The sequence below is a fragment of the Sciurus carolinensis genome, chromosome 5 (assembly GCF_902686445.1).
Source record: "Sciurus carolinensis chromosome 5, mSciCar1.2, whole genome shotgun sequence".
In the NCBI taxonomy this organism is placed as follows: Eukaryota; Metazoa; Chordata; class Mammalia; order Rodentia; family Sciuridae; genus Sciurus; species Sciurus carolinensis.
The window spans coordinates 36,781,914-36,809,080 of record NC_062217.1 but is presented as its reverse complement, the minus strand read 5'-3'; the positions used below and the strand labels follow the sequence as shown (position 1 = coordinate 36,809,080).

At 37.4% G+C, this 27,167-nt stretch overlaps 1 protein-coding gene across 4 annotated transcripts in view; it reads left to right on the top strand.

The window, feature by feature from the left end:
- The first annotated feature begins 242 nt into the window (after positions 1–242).
- Vps36 (vacuolar protein sorting 36 homolog) overlaps positions 243–27,167 on the top strand; it is a 31,197-nt gene continuing 4,272 nt past the window's right edge. The window contains exons 1-12 of one of the 4 annotated variants that reach the window (XM_047552985.1): positions 246–417; positions 8,968–9,036; positions 10,796–10,866; positions 13,254–13,368; positions 14,560–14,649; positions 15,305–15,391; positions 21,929–21,961; positions 22,060–22,137; positions 23,014–23,148; positions 24,565–24,630; positions 26,266–26,330; positions 26,919–27,003. In XM_047552985.1, the coding sequence (XP_047408941.1) occupies positions 322–417; positions 8,968–9,036; positions 10,796–10,866; positions 13,254–13,368; positions 14,560–14,649; positions 15,305–15,391; positions 21,929–21,961; positions 22,060–22,137; positions 23,014–23,148; positions 24,565–24,630; positions 26,266–26,330; positions 26,919–27,003 (990 nt within the window). In that variant the 5' untranslated portion in view covers positions 246–321. Of the gene's footprint in view, positions 418–702; positions 909–8,967; positions 9,037–10,795; positions 10,867–13,253; positions 13,369–14,559; positions 14,650–15,304; positions 15,392–21,928; positions 21,962–22,059; positions 22,138–23,013; positions 23,149–24,564; positions 24,631–26,265; positions 26,331–26,918; positions 27,004–27,167 lie in introns of those variants that run through there. The other 3 variants (XM_047552989.1, XM_047552987.1, XM_047552986.1) reach the window with 3 other exon arrangements.

Genomic DNA, 27,167 nt, shown 5'->3' with positions numbered 1-27,167 from the left:
TGATAAAGTCCAAGCTGCAGTCTGGGCTCCCTCAGGGACTAGGACGCGCCAGACGCTCAGGCAAGGTTCCGGAAGGCCATCGGCAGACGGACCGCCAGGGGGCGCTCGCCGCTCGCCTCCACGTCCCCACGTCCCCGGGCGGCCCTCGCAGCCGCGCCGCTCCCCAGGGCGCGGGGCCAGGCCGCACCCCACTCGCTCCCTTCCTCCCTCCCGGCCTCCGCCCCGCCCGCCGCCAGGGGGCGCCGCAGGCTGCCCGGCGAGCCGCTCAAGGCCCGGGAGCGCCGGCGCTGGCGAGCGGCGGAGGCCGGCCTGGCGGCGGCCATGGACCGCTTCGTGTGGACCAGCGGCCTCCTGGAGATCAACGAGACCCTGGTGATCCAGCAGCGCGGGGTGCGAATCTACGACGGCGAGGAGAAGGTAGGGCGGCGGCCGGCCCTCAGGGTGGGCGCGCGTCCCGGCTGGGCCCGGCCGGGCCCCGCTCTCGGCCCGCGGCGTCCCCGGCCTCCCCGTGCCGGGCGCGGCGCCCGGTCCCCTCCCGCCCGCCTAGGCCTGGGCTCGGCGCCTCCCCCGGGCCGGCCGCGCGCGACTTTGGAGCGGTTCCCGGCGGGCGCGGATGGCGGCCGCTTGCCCCCGCCCCCGCGGTACGCTTAGGGTGCAGAGCCCGGGCGCCTGCTGTCCGTGCGCAGGCGGCGGGCAGGGCAGCGACGCTCGGCCACGGCCGGGTTCGGAGCCCTGAGGGTCCTGGCTCGGGCGGTATCCCCGGGAAGCCCAGTTCCGCCTTCTGCCGGCAGCGCGCGGTGGGCATTGGATCCCCAACCCCGCGGCAGCGTGGGCTGCGACCTCGAGAGGCGAGGGCTTATCTGCTCTGCGCAGAGGGGTGGATCGCTTTGAAGGGATTTCCGAAAGAGGTAGCAGGGCATTCCTCTTTGAAACGCCCTTGCCAAAGACTCTTGGGTTTTTGTTTGTTTGTTTTTGTAATTACTTTGGAAGGGAGTTGTGAGCACACGTCTTATAAAGGGATGCAGTTAGGAAGCCTTGCCCTGTGATAAAAGCATACACCTTAGGAGATCGGCTTGTAAATTGAGAAGAGAAATACAGGGTGCAACTAGATATTTTGTGGATAGTTGGGGAGAAACTACAAAATAGCCTCTCCTGGATGAAATGTGTAATGTGGAATTAGGGGAAAAAGTAAACTCATTCCACAAGCATTTTCAGTTTCCGGAAGTTTTCACTTGCTACCTCTCCTTCCTTGCCATTTTCTAAATGAAACTTCCTTCTACTTTGCTATACTTGGTGTACTTGACCCATAGCTTTTCCTGGTCGGTGCACACTGCTATCTAGGGGCACAAGTGATGTGGAACCAGGTCCCCTACTTCCTTAGGGCAATTTCCGTGGACTGCGTTGCCTGTTATTAAATCAAGGTCTTTTCCTTTGCTTGAACTTAATTTACTTCATTAGCACTTTCATTGACTTGATCACAAATTGGGTCTTGCATCTTTTGATTGGAGTGACAAGCCAACTTTTATTTGTATTTCCTTACCGAAATCTCCTTATCTTTGGAACCACTTTAAATGGGAAACTTACTCAACCTCCCCTCCACTGCGTTTGAGTCTGCTTCGCTTTAAGAACTGTGTGCTGACCCTGGCACATAAGGTCTTCAGAGACTTCGGTGCCACTCCCTGAGTGAGTACCTGGAAGTCATAACCTTGCAGAACACCACACCCTGTTGTCTGTGGGACACCAGTAACAAATTAGGGACACCTTTGCTGGCAGACAGTATAGCTATGAAATCTTTTCAACAATAGAAAATCAGCCATTAGTACCTATTTGTGGAAAAAAAATTGTTCAATCAGCAAATTCTAATTTTTCCTTTAAAAGCTTTGTTGCTTTTTTTTTTTTTTTTTTTTTTTTTTAAGCAAACAAATATATAGGTATCAGGCTTAGGAAAAAAGTCATGGGTAAGGCCTATAAGGAGACCCTTTGATCTAGTCAAAAACTCTGAACTCTTCTGAAAACCTGGGGCTGACTGGAATGGGATAAGTATGGTGAAATTAAGTGGAACCCTACTTATCACTGTGTCCTGAGGGACCTCCTCTATCACTTGCTGAGCTATCTGCAGCTGCTTGATCCCTAGTGTGACTGAAGGCCAGACTGATTCCTGGGGAAAAGTGTTGTGTCCTGGCTTCCTCCATCTTCTGGGAGGTTCTAGACCTCAAATGGTGCTAGACTGTAGGAGGTACACATGAGCATCCAGATCTGATCCAGTTAGACTCCCATTCAGAATCCTTCACAGTCTCCCTTGGCCAAGGACTACAGTCCCAGCAGGTTCCCCAGGCAAGTGCACATGTCTTTCTTCTAGACCAGTTGGAGCCTCCTAAAAGGTGGGAAGCAGGCTTTTGTCTTCCTTTTACCTTCTGGTTCACTGTAGATGTGAAATCCATTTTTAAAAGTCAGAATGAAGTATCTGCTCTGTGCTAGGACCTTATTAATGTTCTCATTTACTCCCCCTCAAAATGAGTATTTTGCTGAATGAGAAAATTTTCACTTAGATATATATAGTGATTTGCTTAAGATGCTCAGTTAGGAAGAGAGGATTTAAATTTCTACTGATGGGACTCCTAGCCTGTGCTTTCTTCACTGTGTTGCAGCACTTCCAAGTATAGCAGTTCCCATTGCCTCTTAATGTAATGTTCATGTAGCTGATCCTCCCAAAGATGAAGAAACTGAGACACAGTTGTTAGTTGAGGAAATTGTGAACTGTCCAGGGTCATATATCTAGTAATTGATGGAGCTAGAATTCCAAACCAGATCCTGTGGACTGTGTACTTTCCACTGCCCAAGTGCCTCTTGTGAATAAATGTGTGTTTGCTTGTTTATACAGCATAGTTTGCATGGGCCCTTTATGACTGGATAATATGTTGTTTCCATAAGCAGTGTAGACAGGTCATTTGTTTCAATTCACTGATGATTCTGTAGCCTCAACTAATTTAAAAAACAATGTCAGATTGCTAATGTATAAAGTGGCAAGTTGGCACTGCATACCTGAAGATTTACAAAATGTTTATTCTCTTTCAGCTAACTATTTCACTTTTAGGAATTTACCCTTGGGAAATAATCAGGGATATATAAAAATATAAAACAGAAGGATACTCATCTCACCATTACATCTAATGTTATTTATTATATGTTGGGAAAAATTGGAAGCAATCTGAATGTCTACTACAGAGATTAGTTAGTTAAGCTATGGCTTATCCTAATTAGCAAGAGCAATTGCTAACCATAGAGTGATAAGTGAAAAAAGTTGTAAAGCTATAAATATCATGGTCTCATTCATTAAAGATTATACATGTGTATGTACACACCCTTTGGCTAATGTAATTACAAGTGATTTCATTTTCTTTCATAGGCTTCTTTAAATTTTTTTCCAGATTTTTCAACAATGAATATGCATTACTTTTATAATAGAAAAATGTGAAAAGAAAAAAAAAAGGTGAAAGCTTATTCAGCAAGTATCTAAGTTTTAAGTAGCTAAAATAATTCTGTCTCTGAGTGCTAGAAGCAAACCAGCCTAAACTTGTCTATCAGGTTAGATCATAATCAATTGGAACCCTTGAAGGGAACTGTTACACAATATCTTCACTTAGAGCTGCAACATCTTACATTTGCTCACTGTTAATTGACATAGCAATGGAACTGGCTTGAATTTTAAATTCCTACCCTTATGCTCGGATTTTAATAAGATAAAATGCAGTTTCTTAATCAGAGCTATTATGTTCTAATGTAGCATCATATACTCTCAAGTTAATAAAATATTTGCTTTTGGAAAAGGAAAATCTTGCTGGCAAAAAAGAGATTTTAAATATCTTAAACTCAGTTATTTGGTTTTGCATACATAAGATTAAACAAAACATTTGAAGCCAGACTGAATTATGTACCAGAAATATCTGTGCTTTACTTCTGATTCAGAGAATATGGAAACTTATAAGGCCTTTCTCTGTGTCCAAGTGCTATGGTGGAATATCTTTCAGAGTGTATGTAATTAAACTAGAAAGTTCAATAGATCTGTATTGTTAAAGTTCACCAACCATATCATTATTTAATACTTATATAGTATTTATTAATACTTTATTTAATACTTATAATACTATTTAATATTACAGAACTTATGCTTAGAAAACAGCGTTTAAAAATACATGGCAAAAAATGTGTTGGAGCTGGGTGTGGTGGCATACACTATAATCCCAGCAGTTCTGGAGACTGAGACAGGAGGATTGTGAGTTCAAAGCCAGCCTCAGCAACTTAGCAAGGTCCTAAGCAACTCAGATCCTGTCTCTAAATAAAACACAAAAAGAACTGGGGGTGTGGCTCAGTGGTTAAGCACCCCTGGGCTCAATTCCCAGTACCAAAAACAATAAAGTGTTGGGGGGGAAAAAAGCGTGTTTTTTTGACCTATTTCTGTGTGTGCTTGATTTAACAAAAAACAATTTATATACATTTCAGAGTTACATGAAGTTATATATGTCAGTGACAAATTTTCTAAATTTTGACCAAATTTTTTTAAAAATTTTTGGGTTGTAGGTGGACACAATACCTTTATTTTATTTATTTTTTTATGTGGTGCTGAGGATCAAACCCAGCACCTCATACGTGTGAGGCAAGTACTTTTCCACTGAGCCACAACCCCAGCCCAACAAAATTGTTAAAAACAACTAAACCGAAGAAGAAACTTGGCATAATCTGTAATCCTACCCATAAATTATATACATTTGTATGTAATCAAGTTATGTATACTATTTTGAAACTTACTTTTCCTCTCAATAAAATATGATGGGTTTCTTGTACTGTATTGTTGACTGCATGCATAATTTATGATTATTTCTATTTAAGAATGACATATAGCTGTTGCTGTGGCCAGCTACTCAGGAGGCTGAGGTAGGAGAAAAGCAAACTTGGTCAACTTATCTTAAGACTTTGTCTTAACATAAAAAATACAAAACAAAAAGGACTGGGGATGTAGCTCAGTGTAGAATGACCTTGGGTTCAATCCCCAGTACTAGAAAGAAAAAAAAAAATTAACATATATATATATATATATAAATTTATCTAGCTAGCTAGCTGTACTAATTGGTTATTTGACCAACATAACAACATATTATTATTGTTGTTGTTGTTATTATTTGTGGTACTGGAGATCCAACCCAGGGCCTCAAGAATGCTAGGCAGGCATTATCCTGTTGAGTCATACCTCCAGCCCTTAATCACATTATTTTAAACTAAGAAGAATTCTATTGTTCATAAAAAACTGGACCCTCACCAAAATGCTTTCCTTAGTGTTTCTGTTATAATGTAGACCAGTAAATGGGATCAGCCTCATAACTTCTGAAACAACGAAATATTTCTTTAAAGGATCTAAGCAAGTCCTACTTGTGGCAAATTCTTCTTTGTAGTAGAGTTAATAGAAGCTTCCAGTATATTTCTCGATTTTAACAGAAATGAAGGTATTTATCAATCTCTCAGATTCCAACTGTAAAATTGGCTTATTAATCTTACTTTCAGGAATAATAACGAATTATAATGGTTAAAGTTTGATCCTAAAGAACTAGCTAGAATATTTTTTGTGATTATGTTATAGTTAAAAAAAAATTTTTTTTTAGTTGTAGATGGACACCATGTCTTTATTTTGCTTATTTATATTTTTAATGCAGTGCTAAGGATCGAACCCAGTGCCTCACACATACTAAGCACACGCTCTGCCACTGAGCTACAACCCTAACCCTGATTATATTATAGCTTTAAAGGACACTTCAAAATGTATTTTTAAAAAAATTTTTTTAGTTGTAGGTGGACACAGTATCTTTATTTTATTTATTTATTTTTATGCTGTGCTGAGGATCAAACCCAGTGCCTCACATGTGTTAGGCAAGTGCTCTACCACTAAGCTACACCCCCAGCGCCAAAATGTATTATTTTGAGTTGTTGATACAGCCCTAATATTCAAAAAGTATGTCTTAGCTCCGACTGCTGTAACAATAGCACAGACTGGGGTGGCTTAAACAACTGACATTTATTTCTCACAGTTCTGCAGGTTCAGAAGTACAAGATCAGGGTGCTGGTGGATTTGGGTCTTCCAGAGTCCTTTTCCTGACTTGCAGACAGCTACCAGTATACCTCCACCAGTGAGCCCTCAGTGGCCTTTCCTGGGTCCATGTGTGTAGAGAGGGGGCTTGTGTCTCTTCATTTCTCACAAGGACCCTGATCTATGAGGGGCACCATCTCTTGACCTTCTCTAAACAAAAGCACCTCCTAAAGGCCCCTTCCAAATACCATCACAATGAGGGCTAGGCTACAAACATTCAGATTTAGTTCAGAGCAGAAGTCTCCTCCCATTCTGTCTCCCTCAGAGGCCACCACTATATCATTCTAGAGAATCTTGCATATTTGTCATACATAAGTATTTGTGTGAAGAGTGTTGTTTTTTCCATTTTAAAATGTAAGATTAAGAGCTGGGGCTGTAGTTCAGTGGCAGAGTGCTTGCCTAGCATGTGTGAGGCACTAGGTTCGATCCTTAACATAAAAATAAACAAATAAAGTCATGCTGTCCATAAAAAAAAAAAAAAAGTGTGTGTGTGTGTGTGTGTGTGTGTGTGTGAGAGAGAGAGAGAGAGAGAGAGAGAGATTAAGCTGGGCGTGGTGGCACATGTCTGTGATCCCAGCTGCTCGGGAGGCTGAGGCAGGACGATCTCAAGTTCAAAGCCAACCTCAGCAAAAGCAAGGTACCAAGCAACTCAGTGAGACCATGTCTCTAAATAAAATACAAAATAGGGCTGGGGATGTGACTGAGTGGTCAAGTGCTCCTGAGTTCAATCCCCAGTACCCCCCCCAATATATATATATATAAGATTACATTATATTGCATTATATGGAATGTGCTGCAAATTGCTTTTTCCCTGCCAATTCTATGGATACTGTTCTACCTGCTTTTTTTTTTCCACTTAAATATCTGTCTAATGAGAATATACCTTGTTTCATCAATTCTAAGCTTACTTTTTTGTTCACATTTTAACAATTTTGAATTCAGGATGCATGTCACATTCAGTGGCATCTTAGATTTTATCAAGTACTGTAAGTATATAAAGAGTTTCCATTATTCTTTTTAGTGAATGTCTATAATCCATTGTATTTGTGTCCACTTCCCTGTTGGTGGATATTAGAATTGTCTCTTATCTTTTGCTCTTATAAACAGCAGTGACTAACCAAGTACTATATTATCTTGCTCATGTGTGAATTCATCTGTGGAGTAAATTCCTACAAGTGCCAAGTATCCTTGGGTCAAGAGATATTTGTATTTCCTTTTTTTTTTTTTTTTTTTTTTAATCGCAGCATGGGAATTGGACCCTGGGTCCTGCCCATGTGAGGCAAGTGATGTGCCACTGAACCACACCCCAAGCACTTATATTTGTAATTTTGATAGCTAATGAAAAACTGCTTCTGCAGAGACTGTCCCATCAGGACATGAGAATACCTATTTCCCCAAATACCACCAGTAAAGTGTTACCAAACATTTGGATCTATGTCAGTCAAATTAATGAAAAGAGGTATCTTGGTGGTCTCTTAATTTCCATTCATCTTACTGTCATTGAGGTTATGCATCTGTTTATGTGCTTAAGAGTCATTTGTAGTTCCTTTTTTGGTAAACTTTTAGTAGTCTTTGTTCATTTTTATAGTGGCTTATAGGCTACTTTCTCATTGATTTATTAGTGCTCTCTACATTAAGGAAATTAGCCCTTTGTCTCTGATGTGAGTTGCAATTCTTTTTTCCATGGAGAATTTTTGTGTGTGCAGGTGTACAGTTGAAGTTATAAGTCTTTTCCTCTAGTGCTAATGGATTTAATGCTTTTCTCAGGATGGCCTTCCCCACCCTGAGATTATTTTTTAAATTCTTTCACTTTTTTTCCCCTGTTTTTTAAATTTGCCTTTCTTTTTTTTTTTTTTCTCCTAAATATTTGATCTATCTAGAACTTACTCTGGTGCAATGCATTAAGTGTAAATCCAACGTTAGTTTGTTTTTTTTTTTTCCTTACCTGGCAACCCAGTTATTTCAGTGCCACTGATCAAATCTCCATCCATACCTATTCTTATATGTGTTTGTGTCTATTTCTGAATTTTCTTATTAAAAATAATCAGTTATAAAAGTGTTATAAATAAATTCAGTCTCATTGTAAAAATATTCAATAATTTTTTTGGGGGGTGGTGCTGGGGATTGAACCCAGGGTGATTAACCACTGAGCCATACCCCTAGCCCTCTTTATTTTTTATTTTGAGACAGGGTCTTGCTAAATTGCTTAGGGCCTCGATAAGTTGCTCAAACTTAAATCCTCCTGCCTCAGCCTTCTTAATCAACTGCAATTGTAGGCGTGTGCTACCATGCCTAGCAAATTCAATTAAAAAAAAAAGGTCCTTTCCTTTTCTTCCTTTCATTCCCTTATCCATTTTCTGAAAAAAATCCATTGTTAACATTTCACTGTGTATTCCTTTTAGATCTTTTTTCTTTTACTTATGTGTAGATGTGTATATATATATTTAAATCATGTTGTTTGAGGATTACATTATATGTAATATGCTGCAAATTGCTTTTCCCCCACCGATTCTCTTAAATTCCATGGTAGCCCATAATGATTCTATATTATCATTCATTTAACCTCTGCATGGATCCCATGGTATGGATGTGGCACGCTTTATTTATCACTCCTCTATTATTATACATCTTGATTATTTCCCCTAATTATATCATGGCTGTGTATATAGCTTATATTTGTGAAGTGTGTGTTGTGTTGCTTCTTTTTAATTTGTGATAAACCTAATTTGAAAATGTTCATGATTTAACTCATTGTATGATTAAAGAGAAAAAAATCTGGACAAAATCAAATGACATCTTGTTAATCTTTTGTGATGGTCTTATTTTTCTAGATAAAATTTGATGCTGGAACCCTCCTTCTTAGTACACACCGACTGATTTGGAGAGATCAGAAAAATCATGTAAGATACCACCTTTTGCATCTGTTACTAGGTTTTAAATCACCGAAATTTTTCACTTCTTTTTGGTCTTTCCCTCTTGCCACACATTTTCCTTTTCAGAATGTCAGAAGAGTGTACCACCTATGATGTCTTTGAATGGTGTACAGAAAAAAGAGTTTAGGGTATTTTCTCTCTTTCGTCTTGGGAAAAGCCTGTGTAGTTACTGGAAGGAGAACCATGGCGACTCCTGTGTTTTTAAGCAACAATCAGGTCGTACTCCATGCCAGTGTTCTGTGTGTAGCAGCGGAGTTCTTCTCTCAGTTGTGAAGGATCCTTAAGAAAGACTTCAGCTGTCCTCCAAACAACCTGTTCTTCCAGGTTGCTGCTGAGAATCAGGAGAGCCTGTCGTGGTTCACCTGGACACTGAGAACTGCCTCCTTGTCATTCTGAAAGAGAGAAACTCCTCCTGCCCTCCCTTTTATAATTTCTAAGAAGGGAGAGTAAGTTATATAGAACTGATGTCTTCATTCCAAAGATCTTTAACTTGCAAGTATATATCTGACATTAATTTCAGTGTTGTCAGTGAGATAAGCTATCACATCTGTTTTCATTTTCCTGATAAGTTACCCACTATGAATGAATGAATTAATTTTATGCTGGAGATGAACTCACTAATGCTACTAAGCACATGCTCAACCCTTGAGCTATGCCCTAGCACCCATGAAACTTTAATATTACAGATAAACTGTATACTGTACTCTTTGAAAGACCATTAGCCATTACAATATCTGACTTTTTTGCCCTTCAAGAACCAGTTTTTGCCCACATTGATAATGTATTCTATAAATGACTAATGTTGTCTAATTCTTTTAAAATATTTGTGTATTCAGGAAATAAATGTTTTTAGGGGGAGGTGGGGAGTCCTTTACCCATGTTTGGTAAATTAATGAATCTTAGTATAATTATTTTTGATTATCAAGTGAACAGGCCAATTTGGACAACTCCTTAGATATATTATATACCAGTCATGTATAATAATTTTTAATTAATTCATTAATTTATTTATTTATCACAGTGCTAGGAATCTAGCCCAGAATCTCATGCATACTAGGCCAGTGTTATACCACTGAACCACATCCCCAACCCAATTTATTTATTTTTCAAACAAGGTCTCACTGTTGCCCAGGCTGGCCTCAAACTCATGGACTCAAGCAATATTCCTGGTTCAGCCTCTCTAGTAGCTGGGTCTATAGATGTGTGCAACCACACCTAGCCTTGAATAATTCTAAAATTATATGTACTAATAAAAGAAAGTTACATCAATATTTTCTGTTTTAAATTGTGTGTGTGTGTGTGTGTGTATGTGTGTGTGTGTGTGTGTGTGTGTGTGTTTGTGTGTAGGTAAAGAATGAGAAATTATAAAGAAGAAAAATCACCTGTCTAATGCACTCCTTGAAATTATTTTGATTTCTCTATTGTTTTTCCATATAAGAAAAAATTACATATAAAAGTTTTCATATGTTTACTTTTAGAAAACATACGCACTGTGAAAACAAAGGTTGTTATGGCTGCTTTTATACCTCTTAGGTTTTCCCACACAGCGATATGGTATCATAGTATTGTTTTTATTTAATTTTTCCTTAAATTTAAAAAATAAAATATCATTGTTATTTTTAATATTTTAATTATTAAATCTCATAGAAATATAGGACACACTAATGTTTTAAAATGGGTGGATGACAAGTGTTAACGGATCTTGTTTTCTACTATTTTCTCCTAGGAGTGCTGCATGGCCATTCCTCTGTCCCACATAGTATTCATTGAGGAACAGGCAGCTGGAATTGGGAAGAGGTGAGGTCTGTGTGTTATATAGTCTTTATTCATAAAAAAAATTCCTCCTCTTACACTATTAGGAGACCCCCAAAGAAGGTTATTTTCCCATTTTAGACTCATTCTTAAAGTAAAAATCAAGTACTAAGGCTTGCTGTGATGTCCTTGATTCATAATAATAAATAAATGGGCCCAGCTCGCCTTGTATGTATTTCCACAGACACTTGGGCTTTCACCATGTGTGCCTGTCATTCAGTACTTGAAATCAGAAATGACCCATCTGAGAAAAAGAACTCAGTTTGGTACTATTTCTAGCTGATCATTAAAGTTATTTTTCAGGTTCAAGTTGTTCAGGTATCAGAATTAAATAGTGTGTCATAATAGTTATTTGCAAAACAGAACATTTGAACAGTAGTAGAGGGTGTGTTTAACAATTAGACCAGGGCAACAAGCATGAAATGACTAGGCAGACTAGGAGATGTGGCCACCCTGGTGTGAAGTATAGGCTCAGATGTTCTTATTTGTTCAAGTGTTCCCAAAATTTTGACTTTACATTTTAAATGCTTGTGATTCAGGATACTTATGAACAAATATTCTTGGCATGGGATATTGTTCTCTATGTTGGTTCTTCTTTAGGTTTAGCATAATTAGACTTTTTAATAGAAGTTAAACCATGTTGAACTCCACTGGAAATGTAGTGTATGCCTTAATCATTATAGCTACTATAGAAGATTATTTGACATAAAAGAAACAAACCCAACATTTTGAAAAAGTAAGCCATATAATTTTAGAGTAAATTGTTTCTGTAATTTGTGTTTCCCTCTTTTCATGTTTTTCAATTTTATTACATTGTAGGTAACAAAACCTTAGGGATATTCCAGATCATTTGAGTTTTCCTCTGCTGTGTTCCAGGGTAATTGAAACTATGTAACAAAAAATATTTAGAATACTTACCTTCAAAATAGTGTCTTATTTTTAAAAATATCTCCATTGAGGAGGAATTCAATTATATGCCAGATCAACTTTTCTCAGATATCCCCAGTAGTTCCCAGCCTTTCCTCTCAAATAATTATGATACCACATTGATATAAACACTTATATATTTCACTTGTTTTGTTTTTTTTTTTTTTTTTTAACTCAGAGCTCTACAACTGAGCTGTATACCAGCTCCTAAACTTTAACATCAGAAATTGGGATTCTTTTTACATTTCATAGATTTAAAATTTGATGAAGTATAGTAATAGGCTGACTCAATAAAAAGATATAAAAAATGACATGGATTTTTATGCATACTTTAGAATTTTTAAACTTCTTTTTGTATCATAATCTTATGGCTTTTGTTGGGTTTCCTTTGACAGAATCTCATAACAGAGCCAAGGGTTTTGAGTTTTACGGAGTGTGAAATGCTCATGATTGTCTTAGTTTTGTTGCTGTAGTTGATGGCTTATTCTATGCGGTCCTGTAATTCTGCTCAGGTGGTTTATTTGCTCACCTGTCTTAAAGATGTTTACCACAAAGACAGAGAAGAAGAATCTCACAAGGCTGACCCCCATTCACAAAGCATATGTTAGTCTGAGGAGGCCCAACTCATGTTATTATAATTTTACAGTGATATTTAGGCAACCATATGGGCACACAAAGAATTGTAAAATAGAGTAATAGGAACATCCAGAACTTGATCATAAAGAAAAGGCTCTTGGCTAGGTATCCAGGACATTCTGACTATGTGTTTTTTTAGTTTTCTTCATCTTTATAGATTGTTTATTGAGCAGGTTGAAAATTGGGAGGAAAACAGACTTATAAAGCTGAACAAATATGGTGGTATTTTTAACAGCATAGAAAGTAATGTAGTAATAAAGATAATAGTAGCTTGTATTTTACTGTTGGATCTTTCTAGATCTTGCTGCTGATTGAGTGGCATTTTCCAACAGATGACACTGTAGAATGTTAGTTTTGGATGGAGTTTTAATAAAATATCACCTGACCAGTTTTACAGATAAGTTTTCATATTTTGTTTTCAAATGAGTAGGGTAGTGTGCTTTGGCAGAAATTATAGGCACTCTTATAACCTCTGGGGATGACCATGTAGATTAAAACTACTCAAAAATTTGAAAATTTATTTTGAACTTATTTTCTCCAAGCTGCACTTTTATTTAATCTATACAATACAGCTATAACTTGAAGCTTTTTGGTTTATAGTTTGTAAGTTTTAAGTAGCACCTTATAATTTTTTGGCATCAAGGAAAGCTTCCTTGATAACGAATTACTAGGAACTTCAAAAGGATATCTTTCAGGATAGTCTTTGTTCTGACATGCATTTAAGAGCAATTTGGAAATATATTAAAAGTTATAAAAATGGAATTAGTCTTTTTTTTTAGTTAAATAAATTACATTTGCTCTTTTTTCAGTGCCAAAATAGTGGTTCATCTGCATCCAGCTCATCCAACCAAAGAACCTGGCCCATTCCAGAGTAGTAAAAACTCCTACATCAAACTCTCCTTCAAAGAACATGGCCAGATTGAGGTAAGCTTCCATATGAATAAAACTGGACTAGATGTGTGTGTGTCTGTGTGTGTGTCTGTGTGTGTGTGTGTGTGTGTGTGTGTGTGTGTGTTGGTTAATAAGATGGAAGGCAATATTATACAATGTACCAGGTTTCTCCCATATTTTTACAGTAAAATCTTTTTACATTTTAAACCTTATCAGAGAGTAGAGAATGAGTTGAGGTTTTAGTAGGAATGGAAAGCATGAGGGTGTGGTCACAAGTAGAGAGCTGAGGCTGTAAATATGCTAAGTCATGCTACTTGGCTACTAGTACAGTTTTCAGTGGTGTAGTTTGATTAATGAGTATAGGGGCTGAGGGTATAGCTCAGTGGTAGAGTGGTTGATGAGTATGGGGGACATGGGCTTGATCTCCAACACTGGAAAGAATAGGGAAGAGAGAGAGAGAAAAGAGAGGGAGAAAGGGGAGGGGAGGGGAGGAGAAGGAGAACAGTGTCTAATGCAGTTGAATGTTAAACTGAAGTAGTATCTGAAAGCTCAACAGTCTTAAAGCAGGTTTCATACAAATCTCATCACTTAAAAACTTATGCTACAGTATAGAGTTTATAAATTCTGATTAATAAATTACTGTACAAATGTTTTAAATACATTTATAAGTGTTTATCTCCCCATGAATATATAATTTTTTTTCTTTTCAATAGTACTTTATTCAGTGTTCCCCAAACAGGAGTCACAAAGCAATTAAAAGTGACTGAGTGAAGTCGGTCTCACCATAGTTGAAAAATATATTCAGTTTTTAGTGAGAATGTTTTGTCCCAAATTTTTGGCTTCGTATTTTAACTAGGCAAATTATTCTCTGCATCCTTCATGGAAAAAGGATTGTGTTTTTCCTGGCTCTGTGTTTATTTCACTTTAGATTGAAAATAATCCATATATGTAGTATTGTTTAAACTAAGTCTGATTTGTTTCATTGTCACTCATCTCTTTGTTGAAAGTAGTCCACTTTATATAGAAGGTCAGTTCCTTTTTTTTCCTTTGTGCTGTCTGAAGTTGAGCCAAGAAAAGAACTTCCTTTGATTTTCTTTGATGTCTCTGAGAATTCTAGGCTTGTTGCACAAAGCTGAACAGACTTTCATGCTAAAGAATTGTTAAGTAATTTGTCCAAGGATGCCACAACCTGACTGACTCACTTAAAATGTATGCACATAACAGTTTTACAGGCGTTTATCAGAGGAAATGACCCAGAGAAGATGGGAGAATATACCAGTTTCTCAGTCGATACAAACAAATAGAGGACCCCAGGTATTTATAAAACTACATGTTAATCCAGTAGTTTCAACTCTGTTCTTGCATCTTTATTAAGAAAAAGACGCCAACCTGGGCAATTTATTGAGATCCTGTCTCAAAGATTTTTAAAAGGGCTGGGAATGTAGCTCAATAGTAGAATGTTTGCCTAGCATGAGTTCAATCCTCAGGATTGGAAAAACCCTCTGTGACTATAGAACTTGCTAAAAACAAAATAGTCTAATTAATTTTTATATCATTTAGTCTAAAATCACTAACCATGAACAGGCTCTCAGATGTATGAAAGTAGCTTGTATAACTGTCAAGTATCAAAAAATTAGCTATAATTTTTTGTACATTTGAGACCCTTTTAAACATCTGACATATAATAACTTGCCAAAGAACAAAAATGAATAGAAAATTTAATTCGTATTTTAAATAGAGAATAAAATGACCATTTATTGTATATTTGCTTTTTCTTAACTGATTCAAAGACATTATATACAGTCAGAAACAGAAAAATGTTTTGAAAGGAAGCTAGTTGTAATTGTATGTTGTTTTTCTTTGGTTCTTTGTGGTCCTTTCCCGCCATTGAAAACACAATGTGGTTCACAAAAGATTTTGTTTCCTTCCCATTTAGTATGTTTTATGTTCTGTATTTTTTTTCCCCCAGCCAGGAAGAGTAAGAGCTGTAGGAATTGTAGGTATTGAAAGGAAACTGGAAGAAAAAAGAAAAGAAACTGACAAAAACATTTCTGAGGTAACTCCTCATAAATTCTATTCAGCCATCTTTTTCAGCCATTTGTGTTTATTCTTTTGGATACAGCTGTGACTAATTCCATTCTGTAATATGAATTATATTTAGTTTGCCTGCAGCTCTGAGTTTCCTCTTTCCTGTAATGGGTCTACCTCAGGTTGGCATAAGTTAACCTAAATATGTCTTAAAAGCTTTTTCTAAAAATAAAAAAGAAACACAATTTTATTTTCTGTTAGAGAACATCATAGAATGTTATATGTAAATTTTAAAGAGGTAATTGATTAGAGGATACTCCTAATGAGTTCAAAGTTCTCAGTCTAATTATTTTGAAGCTTTGATTAACTTAGTTGAGAGAAAAATGCTCTTCTGTGGCCACTGTCCTTGGCCAGCCATCATACGGTTTTATACTGATGACCACTTGGGGATCAGACGCAGAGAGTAAGAATGGCTCCAAACAGCCTATCACTTATACTCAGAGTTAATATTGACCGTGTATATTGCAATGCTTTAAAATTTCATTATGAAAGAGAATTCAGGTAAAGGGGAAAGAACTCTGGTTAAGAAAGCCAATTATGATTAGATTATGTGATTACTACATCTAAACTCATTATGGTTGTGTTAGTCAGCTTTTTGTTACTCTAAAAAGATAACTGAAACAATCAGTTTACAAAGAAGAAAGGTTTACTATGGCTCACAGTTTTGGAGGTTCCAGTCCATGATTGGTTGCCCCATTGCATTAACCCACAGCAAATAGTTTTTGAATACTTATTCTGGGATTGCTAATTGAAAATATATATTATTGTTGAGGAATCAAAGGCATTGATCTATTAAATGCCTGAGTCATAGGTTTTGCTGAATACTTACTTATAATGAAGTTTTGCCTGTTCTTTAACCATGCAAATTGTATTTTTATTTCCTGCAAATTAGTAGCTGAATCCAGAGGCACAGTCATACTCATGTTCAACCTTTTTGGCCAGATGAGAGGTGATACTGTGTTCTTTCATCAGGAGGCATATCTTAATATTTTTTGTCATATTAGTAGCTGTTAATGTTCAATATTTGTTAGTTCATGGGTGATTACAAATGATGATATTCTGTTTATTTTTCATATATTAGTTAGAATACTTTCTAAAGAACTACTTTCCTTCACCTTCACTTTGGTTTTGCACTGACATAGTTCAGGAAAAGCAAGGAAAGGCAAGATAATTGTTTTTTTCTTTATCATCAGCATAATAAGTTGGTTCCTTATCATCCTTTTTGTAAACATATCATCATGAATTTTAATGTATTGATGGAGTTCAGTCAATGATAATTACTTACTCTATTCAAAACTCTGATCATCCCGTCTTCAGCAAGTGGGAGCCTCTTCAGGTTGGCTCCTGAGTGTTTTTGACATGACTTACTGGACTTTGGTAGTTTCCTCCATGTCTGCTATGACAGAAGTTCCAGGGCTATCTTGTACATTTCCTTCTCCAGATCTGGAATCAACATTTAGCTGAGAAACTTTTTTATTTTATTCTTAGTGGTAAATAATATTTCAAAACCACAATCTGTCTCCATAGCTATTGAGTCGATATTTGTTTTTCAGCCTTTTCAGTAGAGCTAGAATTTTGTTGCTCTATAAAGGGTCTCATGAGATCATACCAGTTCTTCAATTCAAATTTAGGGCAACACTGCCAAATAATTAAAAGAGCAAAAAATAATACTTTTGTATGTGTTCTCCCATTCTTCCTGCATTAAAAATAGGGGTGCTCCATTCATTCATCTGAGCATTCAGCACCTACACACACCCTTCTCCCCAACCCAAGCTCCTGTTTAGTTTCACTTTCAGAAGAATATTTAATACCATAGTCCTTATGATGTCTCTGACCTGTCATTTTGGTTATCCAAGATCATTTTCTAGTAGGTTTTACAGGAAGTGCTCATGGGAACAGTATTCCTGTATCTGGCATTTTTGTGTTCCTTATACACGACAGTCACTTTTGCTCAATTTAAAATCCTTGGCCACTTTTTCTTTTCCTTGGGTGCCTTCAGTAGGATTCCTTCACCTTTTTGTCTGACATCCTCTATCAAAGAATGAGGATGATCTAACTTTTTCCTCCTTTAAGAGTTATTTGCTATTTTTCCTAAATAGACAAAAAGATTTCTTTTTTCCTTATCTTTAAACCCAGTAATAGATCATGACTGCTATTTTGGATTATTATTCTCAGGTATACAATGTGCATTTTCAGTATATAGTTCCAAAACTTTTTTAATTTCAAGAAACTTTTCTGTATCATGCTAAGTAAAATAAGCCAATCCCCCCAAAAATCAAAGGTGTAATGTTTTCTCTGATAAGTGGATGCTGATCCATAGTTGGGGGGTGGGTAGGGAAGAATGAAGGAACTTTGACTTGTGCAGAAGGGAATGGGGGAGGGGTGGGGGAGGTGGGGAGGGGAAGGACAATAGATTGAGACAGACATTATCACCCCGTATATACATGTATGAAAAAAAATTGTTTTAAAAATATTTATCACTGTCAAAAAAAGATAATGAAAAAAATTAATAAATGAAATTAGGAAAAGAAGTTTTCTATATAATTGTAAAGAACTGCCTTGATTTTTTCCTTCTGAAACTCCTATTAGCTGTGTATTACAACCTCACTGCCAGTTTTGTTTGTGATTATCTTTCAAATGCCTTTTAGCTCTTTATTTCATTTTGATTTGGAAAATTTTCCTCTTTTTAACGTTTCTCTTAAATTGTTATCTGTTGTGTTTATTCACTCTGTCGGCTATTTAGTGGTAGGCTTTGTTTTCAAAATGATTTTTCATTTTTAATCCTTTCCTGAATCCCTTCACCTAATTTCTGGTTTATATTTGCCCTTTCATAGCTTGTATCATCTTCTTTTGAAATAAAAGGTTATATTTTGATCTGATCCATAAGCATGCCTTTCTGGCAAGCTTCCAATCTGTATGATGTTATTCTACTTCGTGTTGTCTTTTTTCTTATAATAACTTTGTGTGGGATTTGACCTTGATCCTTTGCTATGTGGCTTATTTTCATGTGAAATCCATTTTCCTGTGCTTTGAGAGGAAGGCTAGTTCAGGGTAGCTTTCTTACTCCACATAGTCTACTCCCTCCTCAGCTGTTTTCATATTGTGTTAAAAATAATGGGGCTGGGATATAGCTCCATTGGTAGAGTGCTTGCCTTGCAGGCATGAGGCCCTGGTTCAATCCCTAGCCCCACCAAAAAAAAAAAAAAAAAAAAAAAAAAAAAAGTGGTGGCTGGCTTCCCTGGTTCCTTGTCCTTGTTTCTCTTCTGTTTTTATCTAGACCTTTTCTCTTGCTCTGCACTATTCCTACCTTGTTCTGTTCGGATTCCTTTCTAGTTTCTCCCCAGTGTTGGACTGTCCTGGAAGAGAAGCCTGGAGGGTCAGTTTCAGGAATCCATAGGCTGCTTTATCCCCTTCGGTCCCTATTAGGGACCCCTCGTACCCACCCACCGTTGCAGTGGGTGAAACCCTCACAGTTGTAAGTACTGTCCTCTGCTGGCCTGCCTCGCTGTCCAGTCACTACTTGTTGGCTTCTGGGGGTTCTCTTGTGCTCAGATCTTTGAGGAGCTCTACTGCTTCCCTTTTCTTTTTCCTGCCTAGTGTCAACATGGTGCAGATCTTGTTATTCTCTATCACCTGCTTGTTCCTCTGGGGTTTTGCCAGTATTGTGGCACTTAGCTTTGTAGTACACGCTGCCTGTTGGCTCTTGGTTTTGTTTGTTTTGTGGTACTAGGGATTGAACCCATGGGCACTCTACTACTGAGTTTTATCCCCAGCCCTTTTTATTTTATTTTGAGACAAGTCTTGTTAAGTTGCTGAGGCTGGCCTTGAACTTGCCATCCTCCTGCCTCAGCCTCCCAAGTCACTGGGATTACATTCTTGCACTACTACACCTGGCGGACTTCTTTCTGGTTTTGAGATCTAGTTGCCTGTCTGCTTTTATGTTAGGATTTGGAGAGATTCACAAACTATGCTGCCCCAGCCTCCATCTCCTCAGAATCCTATTCTCATGAAATTCTGACATTTAACATTAGAAGAGTTCTTATTCAGAGGAGAAATTGAGAGTGAATGGCTAGATCTGAAGAAAGGGGGATGAGTGCCCTCATCTCCTTCCTTGTAGGCCAGGGCCTCAGGGCATCATCACTGTCTGGTAGTGATGCTCTTCTGTCGCTTACACTCACTGTCATCCTCTGTGTTGCTACTTAAGGAGGTTATGTGGAACAGGGAACTCTTTGCATTATTTATGTTCCCTTTTCTGAATATTGCCATACTAATTTGGTGTTATGTTGAAAATAAAGTTTTTCTTAATTTATGGAAAAAGTTATTCCAGTTGAGTCTAATTTTCATGGAGTCACAAATTCAAAGGATTCTCCACAAGTGTTGCGTCCTGTCATGTAGACCATGGGTTTGTTCAGCGGATGGTCCTTGCTCTCTGCTCTGCTGTAGGCACCATGGTGGTGCTCCAGGCATGGACAGAAAAACAGGGCAGCAGCAGTGAGAGCCTTCTGTGTAGAAAACAGGCTGCAGCAGGGGCACCAGTGTGGCCCCTAGTTTTTCTTGGGGGTCAAGGAAGGCTTGTTAACAGCAGGAACATAGGGTTTGAGGTTACCTAAGAGACAAATAGGTGCTAGCAGTGACCAGCAGGGTTAAGAATATTCAGGTTGAAGAATGGGATACTCACATGTGCAGAATCAAGGATATTAAAACTAAAAATTCAAGAATGTATTAAGTTACTGAAACTAATAACTAAAGTAATGACCAAAAGTCAGTAAGAAGGAAGCTATTAAGTAGTTTTAAACTTAAGAGAGAACCTGTAGTTTTTAAACAGACAGGATTTTTCTCAAAATTGGAGCAGAAATTTGATTATGGGTATAGTAGAAGGAAAGAAAGTTCTGTAAATTGACAAAGTAATAGAATGGGTACATGTATTCATTTTGCTTTACTGTGTGTTATAATAGCTTTCTCACCCCTTGGGGGTTTTTTTGTTGTTGTTGTTGGGTTTTGTTTTTGGTTTTTCTTTTGGTGCTGGGAATTGAACCCAGGGCCTTATACTTGCAAGGCAAGCACTCTGCCAACTGAGCTATCTCTCTAGCCCTCACCCCTTGTTTTTGATAGTTGGCTAATCCCAAATTTTAGAATGATAATAGAAATGGAAGTGAAGAAGCTTTTGTTTTTATTTTATATTACTTAAAATATTTTTTAAGATTCTTCTAAGGCATTAAAATATATTTTTTATTGACCATTTATAAACAGTAAAGGCAAATGTATGTGTTCTGTGTGGTTTCACCATTTTAGTATACTTTTCTGTGAAAATATGATAAAGTGATTTACCAATTAAAATTTTTATTAGTTTCCTTTACACAAGTATACGAAATTTATTTATATTTTATATACTTAAAATCTAAGTGTGTAAAATGTCTTTTATTTTTGAAAACTCAGTTGGTGTGTGATTTGCCCCCATTTAAATGTTAAATCGACTTAGTTTCAGAGCGAGTGCCCAGAGCTTCCCACAGAAGGTTTCCTGCATTTGCTGGCTGTTGCTGATAAGAATGCAGTGTTTAAGCCTTTTGTTTATCTGAGGAAATTCCTGTTAGGTGTGTGCACATTCCCCTTTGTTTTCAGTGTTAGCCTTGGTGCTGGCCATCAGAATCTTATACAGCACTCTATTCTTTTAGCAAAATCCTTTTGCAGATGGGGGATACTTTTCTGCAGATGGGCATGAACTGATCAGAGCCTCCATTATATATATCTGATCACCCTGAACCAATTTTTCAACTAAGGACAAGTTCCTTAATTGATTTTATGAAGATAACATCTGTACACATCAATTAGACAAATTGTGCACTGGCAGGGTGTTTTCGGTAACTTGAAATAATTTATTAGAAACATATCTGATGAAGTTTGGAGGGGTCTTTGAGGGGATATTTGCTATAGTAAATGACTCAACTGGTAGGTTGTATTCAGATATATTTGGTGACTTTGGAATACTTTTTGTGATGTCCCCCATATCCAAGGCTGTAAGTATAAACAGGCTGAGGCTGTTTCAGTTAAATCACACCTGTTGTTGCAGCCAAAATTACTGTGCCCAAAAGAGTATTCATGCAGCTGTTTATTGCCATTTTCAACCAGGAAAGCTTTATAATGCCTTTGATTCTTGACCTCCTATCAGGAAAACCAGTGATAGATTTTCTGATTAGTGTCAAATAATAGTAAATAATATTTTTTGGACTATATGTTACCTTTTGTTTGTTTAACCAATAATAACTGTATTCTTTTTGAAAATCTGAAATATTTTTATTGCACTTTGTTTTGAAAATGTATGGTTTCTTAGCTAAAGTGGGTTTTACAAGATAAGGTGTAGATGTATTGCTTATATAATATTTTATTAACAAATTGATAAGTGTAAGGAAATTACATAAATTTGTATCTTAGGGAAGAAAATAGAGGATGTGTCATTCATTTTCATTCTTTAGTCAGATTCCAACAAAAATTCCATTTCTCATTTCAGGCCTTTGAAGACCTTAGCAAGCTAATGATCAAGGTATATGTCATTTACACCTCCAAAATTCATTCTAGTTATATGTTTTGTTAGAAGATACTCTGGGGACATTATTTCTTTTCAGTCTTTTCTTTTGGCAGGCTAAAGAAATGGTGGAGTTATCAAAATCAATTGCTAATAAAATTAAAGAGAAGCAGGGTGACATCACAGAAGATGAGGTAAAGATGCCCTTTAAGGCCTTAGAAACCACATGGCACCAATAATGCAACAAAGACATGTCTTTGTGGCTTTCCAGTTTGCTTGCTTGCTCTCTCTTCCTCCCTTCCATTTCCTTCCTTTCCCTTCCCCCCACTCTCTTTCCTTCTTCCTTCCCTCTTTCCTTTCCCCTGAAGATTGAACCCAACGTCATCCTACCACTGAGCTACAACCCTCAGATTCCCAGTTTATTTTCTAAGGTTTTTTTTTTTTTTGCGGTGCTGGCTGGGGATTGAACCCAGGGCCTTATGCATGCAAGGCAAGCAGTCTACCAACTGAGCTATATCCCCAGCCCAGTTTACTTTTTAAAGTAACATTTCATTTCCTTTAGGACTTGAAGGTATGTGAAAGTCTAAAGAAAAAGTGAACGATAAAAATTGTGTTAGCTCTAGTAGGATTCAAGTTTATTCCAGTGCCTTTTCTTGAAGTATAGAAAACATAATGATATATGTAAGGAGTGGCTGTTTTATACATATCCCTAAATTTGATGTCTGCTTCCATTAAATTTATTCACAACCTGGTCACGCTTATTTTTCTTAAATTTTCAGTTGTATCATTTGGTTGATATTAAATATATAGTCATTATATAAATTATTTCTCACACCAAACTTGTAATATAAACAGGATGAGAGATGAAGATGGAAGGAGAATAATTCAGATTTCTGCAAGAAACTGCTAGAAATCCACTGCCTTATTGTTCACAGCATAGAAGCACAGAGAAGAAATAGGCATCTAGAGAAAACTGAGCAGAATTGAATTTATGATGGAAGAATTTCAAATGTTGGGGTGGAGAATCTAGTTCTACATCATTGTCTTATGCATTTTCTCCTCTCATTTAGACCATCAGGTTTAAGTCCTACTTGCTGAGCATGGGAATAGCTAACCCAGTCACCAGGGAAACCTACGGCTCAGGAACACAGTACCACATGCAGCTGGCTAAACAGCTGGCTGGAATATTGCAGGTGCCTTTAGAGGTAAAACCAAACCTGAGTATACTTTTAAAAACTGTGTTAAATTATTTCCATGTTAACAGAAAACTTAACAAGAGCCTAATTCCTTTTGTGATATGGTTACTATCAGTCAACATACTATTTTTTTTTCAGGACTGTTAAATTAGTCTACTGTACTTTAATGAGTCTTTGTAATAGTCTCAATTGCTTTCAATTTCCACTTCAGGTTATCTATAACTTTCTAATGCTATTTAATGTTTTTCTAATTTAAGAAATGTATTTCTCTATAGATGTTTCTGTTTATCTAGTCAATAATATATATTATACTGTTAGTAATTCTGTAATGCAGATTCATCTAGGTGTAACAGCATTCAAGTGATCAAAACTATTAAAACCTCTATTAAGAAGTATTTCAAACATATGCCAAAGTAAGTAATCTAATAAATCCCCCACATGCACATCACCCAACTTCATCTAACCAACTTCCAAAGTTATTTTAAAGCAAATCCTAGATATCACATCATTTTATCTGTAAATATTTCAGTAACTGTAGTGATAGACTCCTTTAAATGCAACTATAATTCCATTCCACACCTAAAGATCCTTAATATCAAATACTTACTTAGTGTTTACATTTTCTCTTATAGTTTGTTTTTTCAAATCAGGATACAATTTGTCTCAAGTTTTGATTCATTCTCTTTAAGTGGGTGGGTTTTTCATCACCCTCCCCCTTCTTCCCTGCCCTCCACACCTAAAACATATTTGTTGAAAAACTGGTAGTTTAGTCCAGAGTGTCTCATAGTTTGGCTGACTATGTAATTTTAATAGGCTTCCATTTTACATATTTCCTGTAAACTGTTATAGAGCTTTTTTTTTTTTTTCTGGAAAGAATATTTCATAAAGGGTCCTGCATACTTCAGGAGGCACAGGTTGTCTTTTTTGTAATGTCAGCAGCCACTGACAGTCATTACTTGGATCTGTTATTTCATTAGGAGCTGCAAAATGACGATATTCTTATTTAGGAAGAAATTATTTTAAAGTAATACTGGTGCACATTTTTTAAAGAAATAGTTTCACACAATGGTCACACCCCACTTTTTTTGCAAAAATATTTGACCTGAAATCTGCAAGGATTATGAGGTGACATAATAGGGGTAGCTGGAATGACTTTAAACATGTAAGTTTACTAAATGTACATATACATGGTACAGAGCCTCTCCTTCCAAATAAGTAAGGCTAAAACAGTAATAATAACATAAAAGTCCAAATACTGAATGTGAATAAGCTTGATACCTGAATAAGCTCTCCTGTGTATAAGTCTAGTTTTTTAAAACTTTAAGAAATTTTCTGATTTGTAATATCACTCCAATTTATGGTTTCTGCTAAGAAATGCTAACTGGTGCTAATTATAATATTTGTTTTTATCTCATATTTTAATAGGAACGAGGGGGAATAATGTCACTCACAGAGGTGTACTGTTTAGTAAACCGAGCTCGAGGAATGGAAGTAAGAACAGAATATTTAGATACTCTCTTAGCTAAATATAGATTTTCTTGATATAATACAAATTCCCCTGCACTGAATACAATTTGAGGAAGGGTTGTGAATATCAAAGCTATTTTGAGAAGCAGTATAGTGTAGTGAAAAGAATACTATGCTGGTGTCTAGGAGGTAGATTTTATATCCCGGTTTGCCAGTGATTTGCTAAGCGACCTTGAGTAGCTTACATACCCTCTCTGGAATCCAACTTTTTACCATTAAGATAAGGGTTTGGAGTAAGTAATATGTTTCAGCTCTAATATTTTGCATTTTTGTTGTGATAAATGAAGTTGTGCAGGAACCTTTTTCTCTGCAATAGTTAACTCATTCCTCATTTACAGTTAGATAGGAGGAAGCGCCTCTGGGGTACTTATTCACATATTAACTGTAGACATAGTTAGGTATGGTCCATTTTAAAAAGCTAGCAGAATGGATTTTGGAAGTTTTCACCATAAAGAATTGATAAATGTCTAGGGAGATAAACATGTTTAACCTGATTTAAACATTATGCAGTGCATATACATTCCAAAAATTACATGGTATCATATAAAGATGTGCAGTTTTTCAGGTTTGTTATGTCAGTAAAAAGGAAAGAAACCAGTCAGCTTTTTGAATGAACTCAGTTGGATACAGATTGCCACACAGAAGTGCAGAGGGAAAGCCACTGTGCTCCTCTGTCAGCAGTGACTACTTTTCACTTTTGATGTCCCATCACACCATACATCCTTGGCCTCTAAGGTTCTGTGCCCCAGCAGTCAAATGCAGTCACCTCTGTGCAGATGACTCTCATGCATGTCTTGCCAGCCCTCACCCCAGCCCAGAGCTAAGCCTCCATTGTGTGTGTGTGAATAGTCATCTTGACTGCCCTCCACGAGTGCTTACTACTTGCCAGGCCCTCTGCACGTGTTACCTCATTTATCCTCCCACTCGCTCAGTGAGGTAGCTCCTTTTACTACCCCCATCCTGGGGATAATTTGGGGATGAGGAAATTGAGGCTTATGTTAAATAACTTGATCAAGGCCACACCTGGAGACCGTGGTTTGACAGGGATTTGCAACCGGGCCTGGTGGGCTGGCTCTGGAGCCATCCTGTATGATTCAGAGCTGTGCTAGTCCCCACCACAGTTCTGACCTCTTAAAGCTGCACCATCCAAAAGAGTGCCACTAGCCAGCTACATATGATGATTGTGAGCTTGTAACACTCTAGAGTTAGTACAAAATAAAGAAATGTTAAGTGCCAGTATCTCAGAAAGGTTTTTCTCATTGCTGAGGATTGATGAACTCAGAGCCTTGGCATTCCTGAGTTCTATTCCCAGCTCCCACCATGCCCCCATTTTTTTTTTCCCTTTACTTTTCATGTTGCTACTAGAATATTTAAAGTTACATATGTGACCTGCATTGTATTTATTTTGGATGGCACTGCTTTAATGAATTGAAGTCTGGCTCATTTGTTAGTTCCTTTTGCCTTGTAATGAGTAAGTCATCTGAATTCCTTGATAAATGGTAATTTTAAAATTTCTTATTCTGTTCTAGTGATCACTACAATTATATAACATCACTCTTATTGACTTGCAGTCTAAACTGGATTTCTTTTCCCCATTAGCTGCTCTCACCAGAAGATTTAGTGAATGCATGCAAGATGCTGGAAGCACTGAAATTACCTCTCAGGTAAAGGAACCTTCACAGAAGTTTGCCATCTGTAACCACGATTCTGCACAGGGTAGACCCAAAAGTTCAGCCAAGTTTACCACACTGCAAAATATTGTTCTCTTGAAATTATGTGTGACTAGAGTTCACCTGGCACCACAAGCATCTTCTGTCATCCTGGTTTTCATGTTATCACACTGGGTGTTTCCTAAATGGGACTCACAGACTCTTGTTGATTTGGGGGAAGAAGATAAGAATGTGAGCTCCTCCCAGGAACTCAGGATAACCAGCCCTTTCCTTTAGATGGTTTGTGTTTGACGCTCTGGAAATTCAGAAGTTCAGGTGTTCAGCTGTGGAGTTAAAAGAAAGGTAGTCAGACATATTTTATTTAGCATGTAGATTCTAGTTCATAATCTTCTTACCTGTTTATTCATGAGCACTTTACTTCTGCCATAGTTAACTTGTGGTCATTCATTATACTTTAAATGTTGTGTGATTACCATTGTCCTCATGCCTGGGCATAAAAGAAAGTAAGAAGTATGCACTCCTTCTTAGTGGTTGAATATCCCAGATGATTCATGACTCTATTCTCACATATCTGGTTTTCAGGCTCCGGGTTTTTGACAGTGGTGTCATGGTAATTGAGCTTCAGTCCCACAAGGAAGAGGAAATGGTGGCCTCGGCCCTGGAGACAGTATGTGAACCCAGTTCCTCCGTTCATTAGAACTCACCATGAAGACCCAAATGCTCAGTGATTTGAGAACAGGATTTCCCTTTGAATTTAACTTTACTAAAAAGTAACATTCACGGGTGCAGTTAAAAATGGTTTATTATATACAATGAATACATATTAACCAA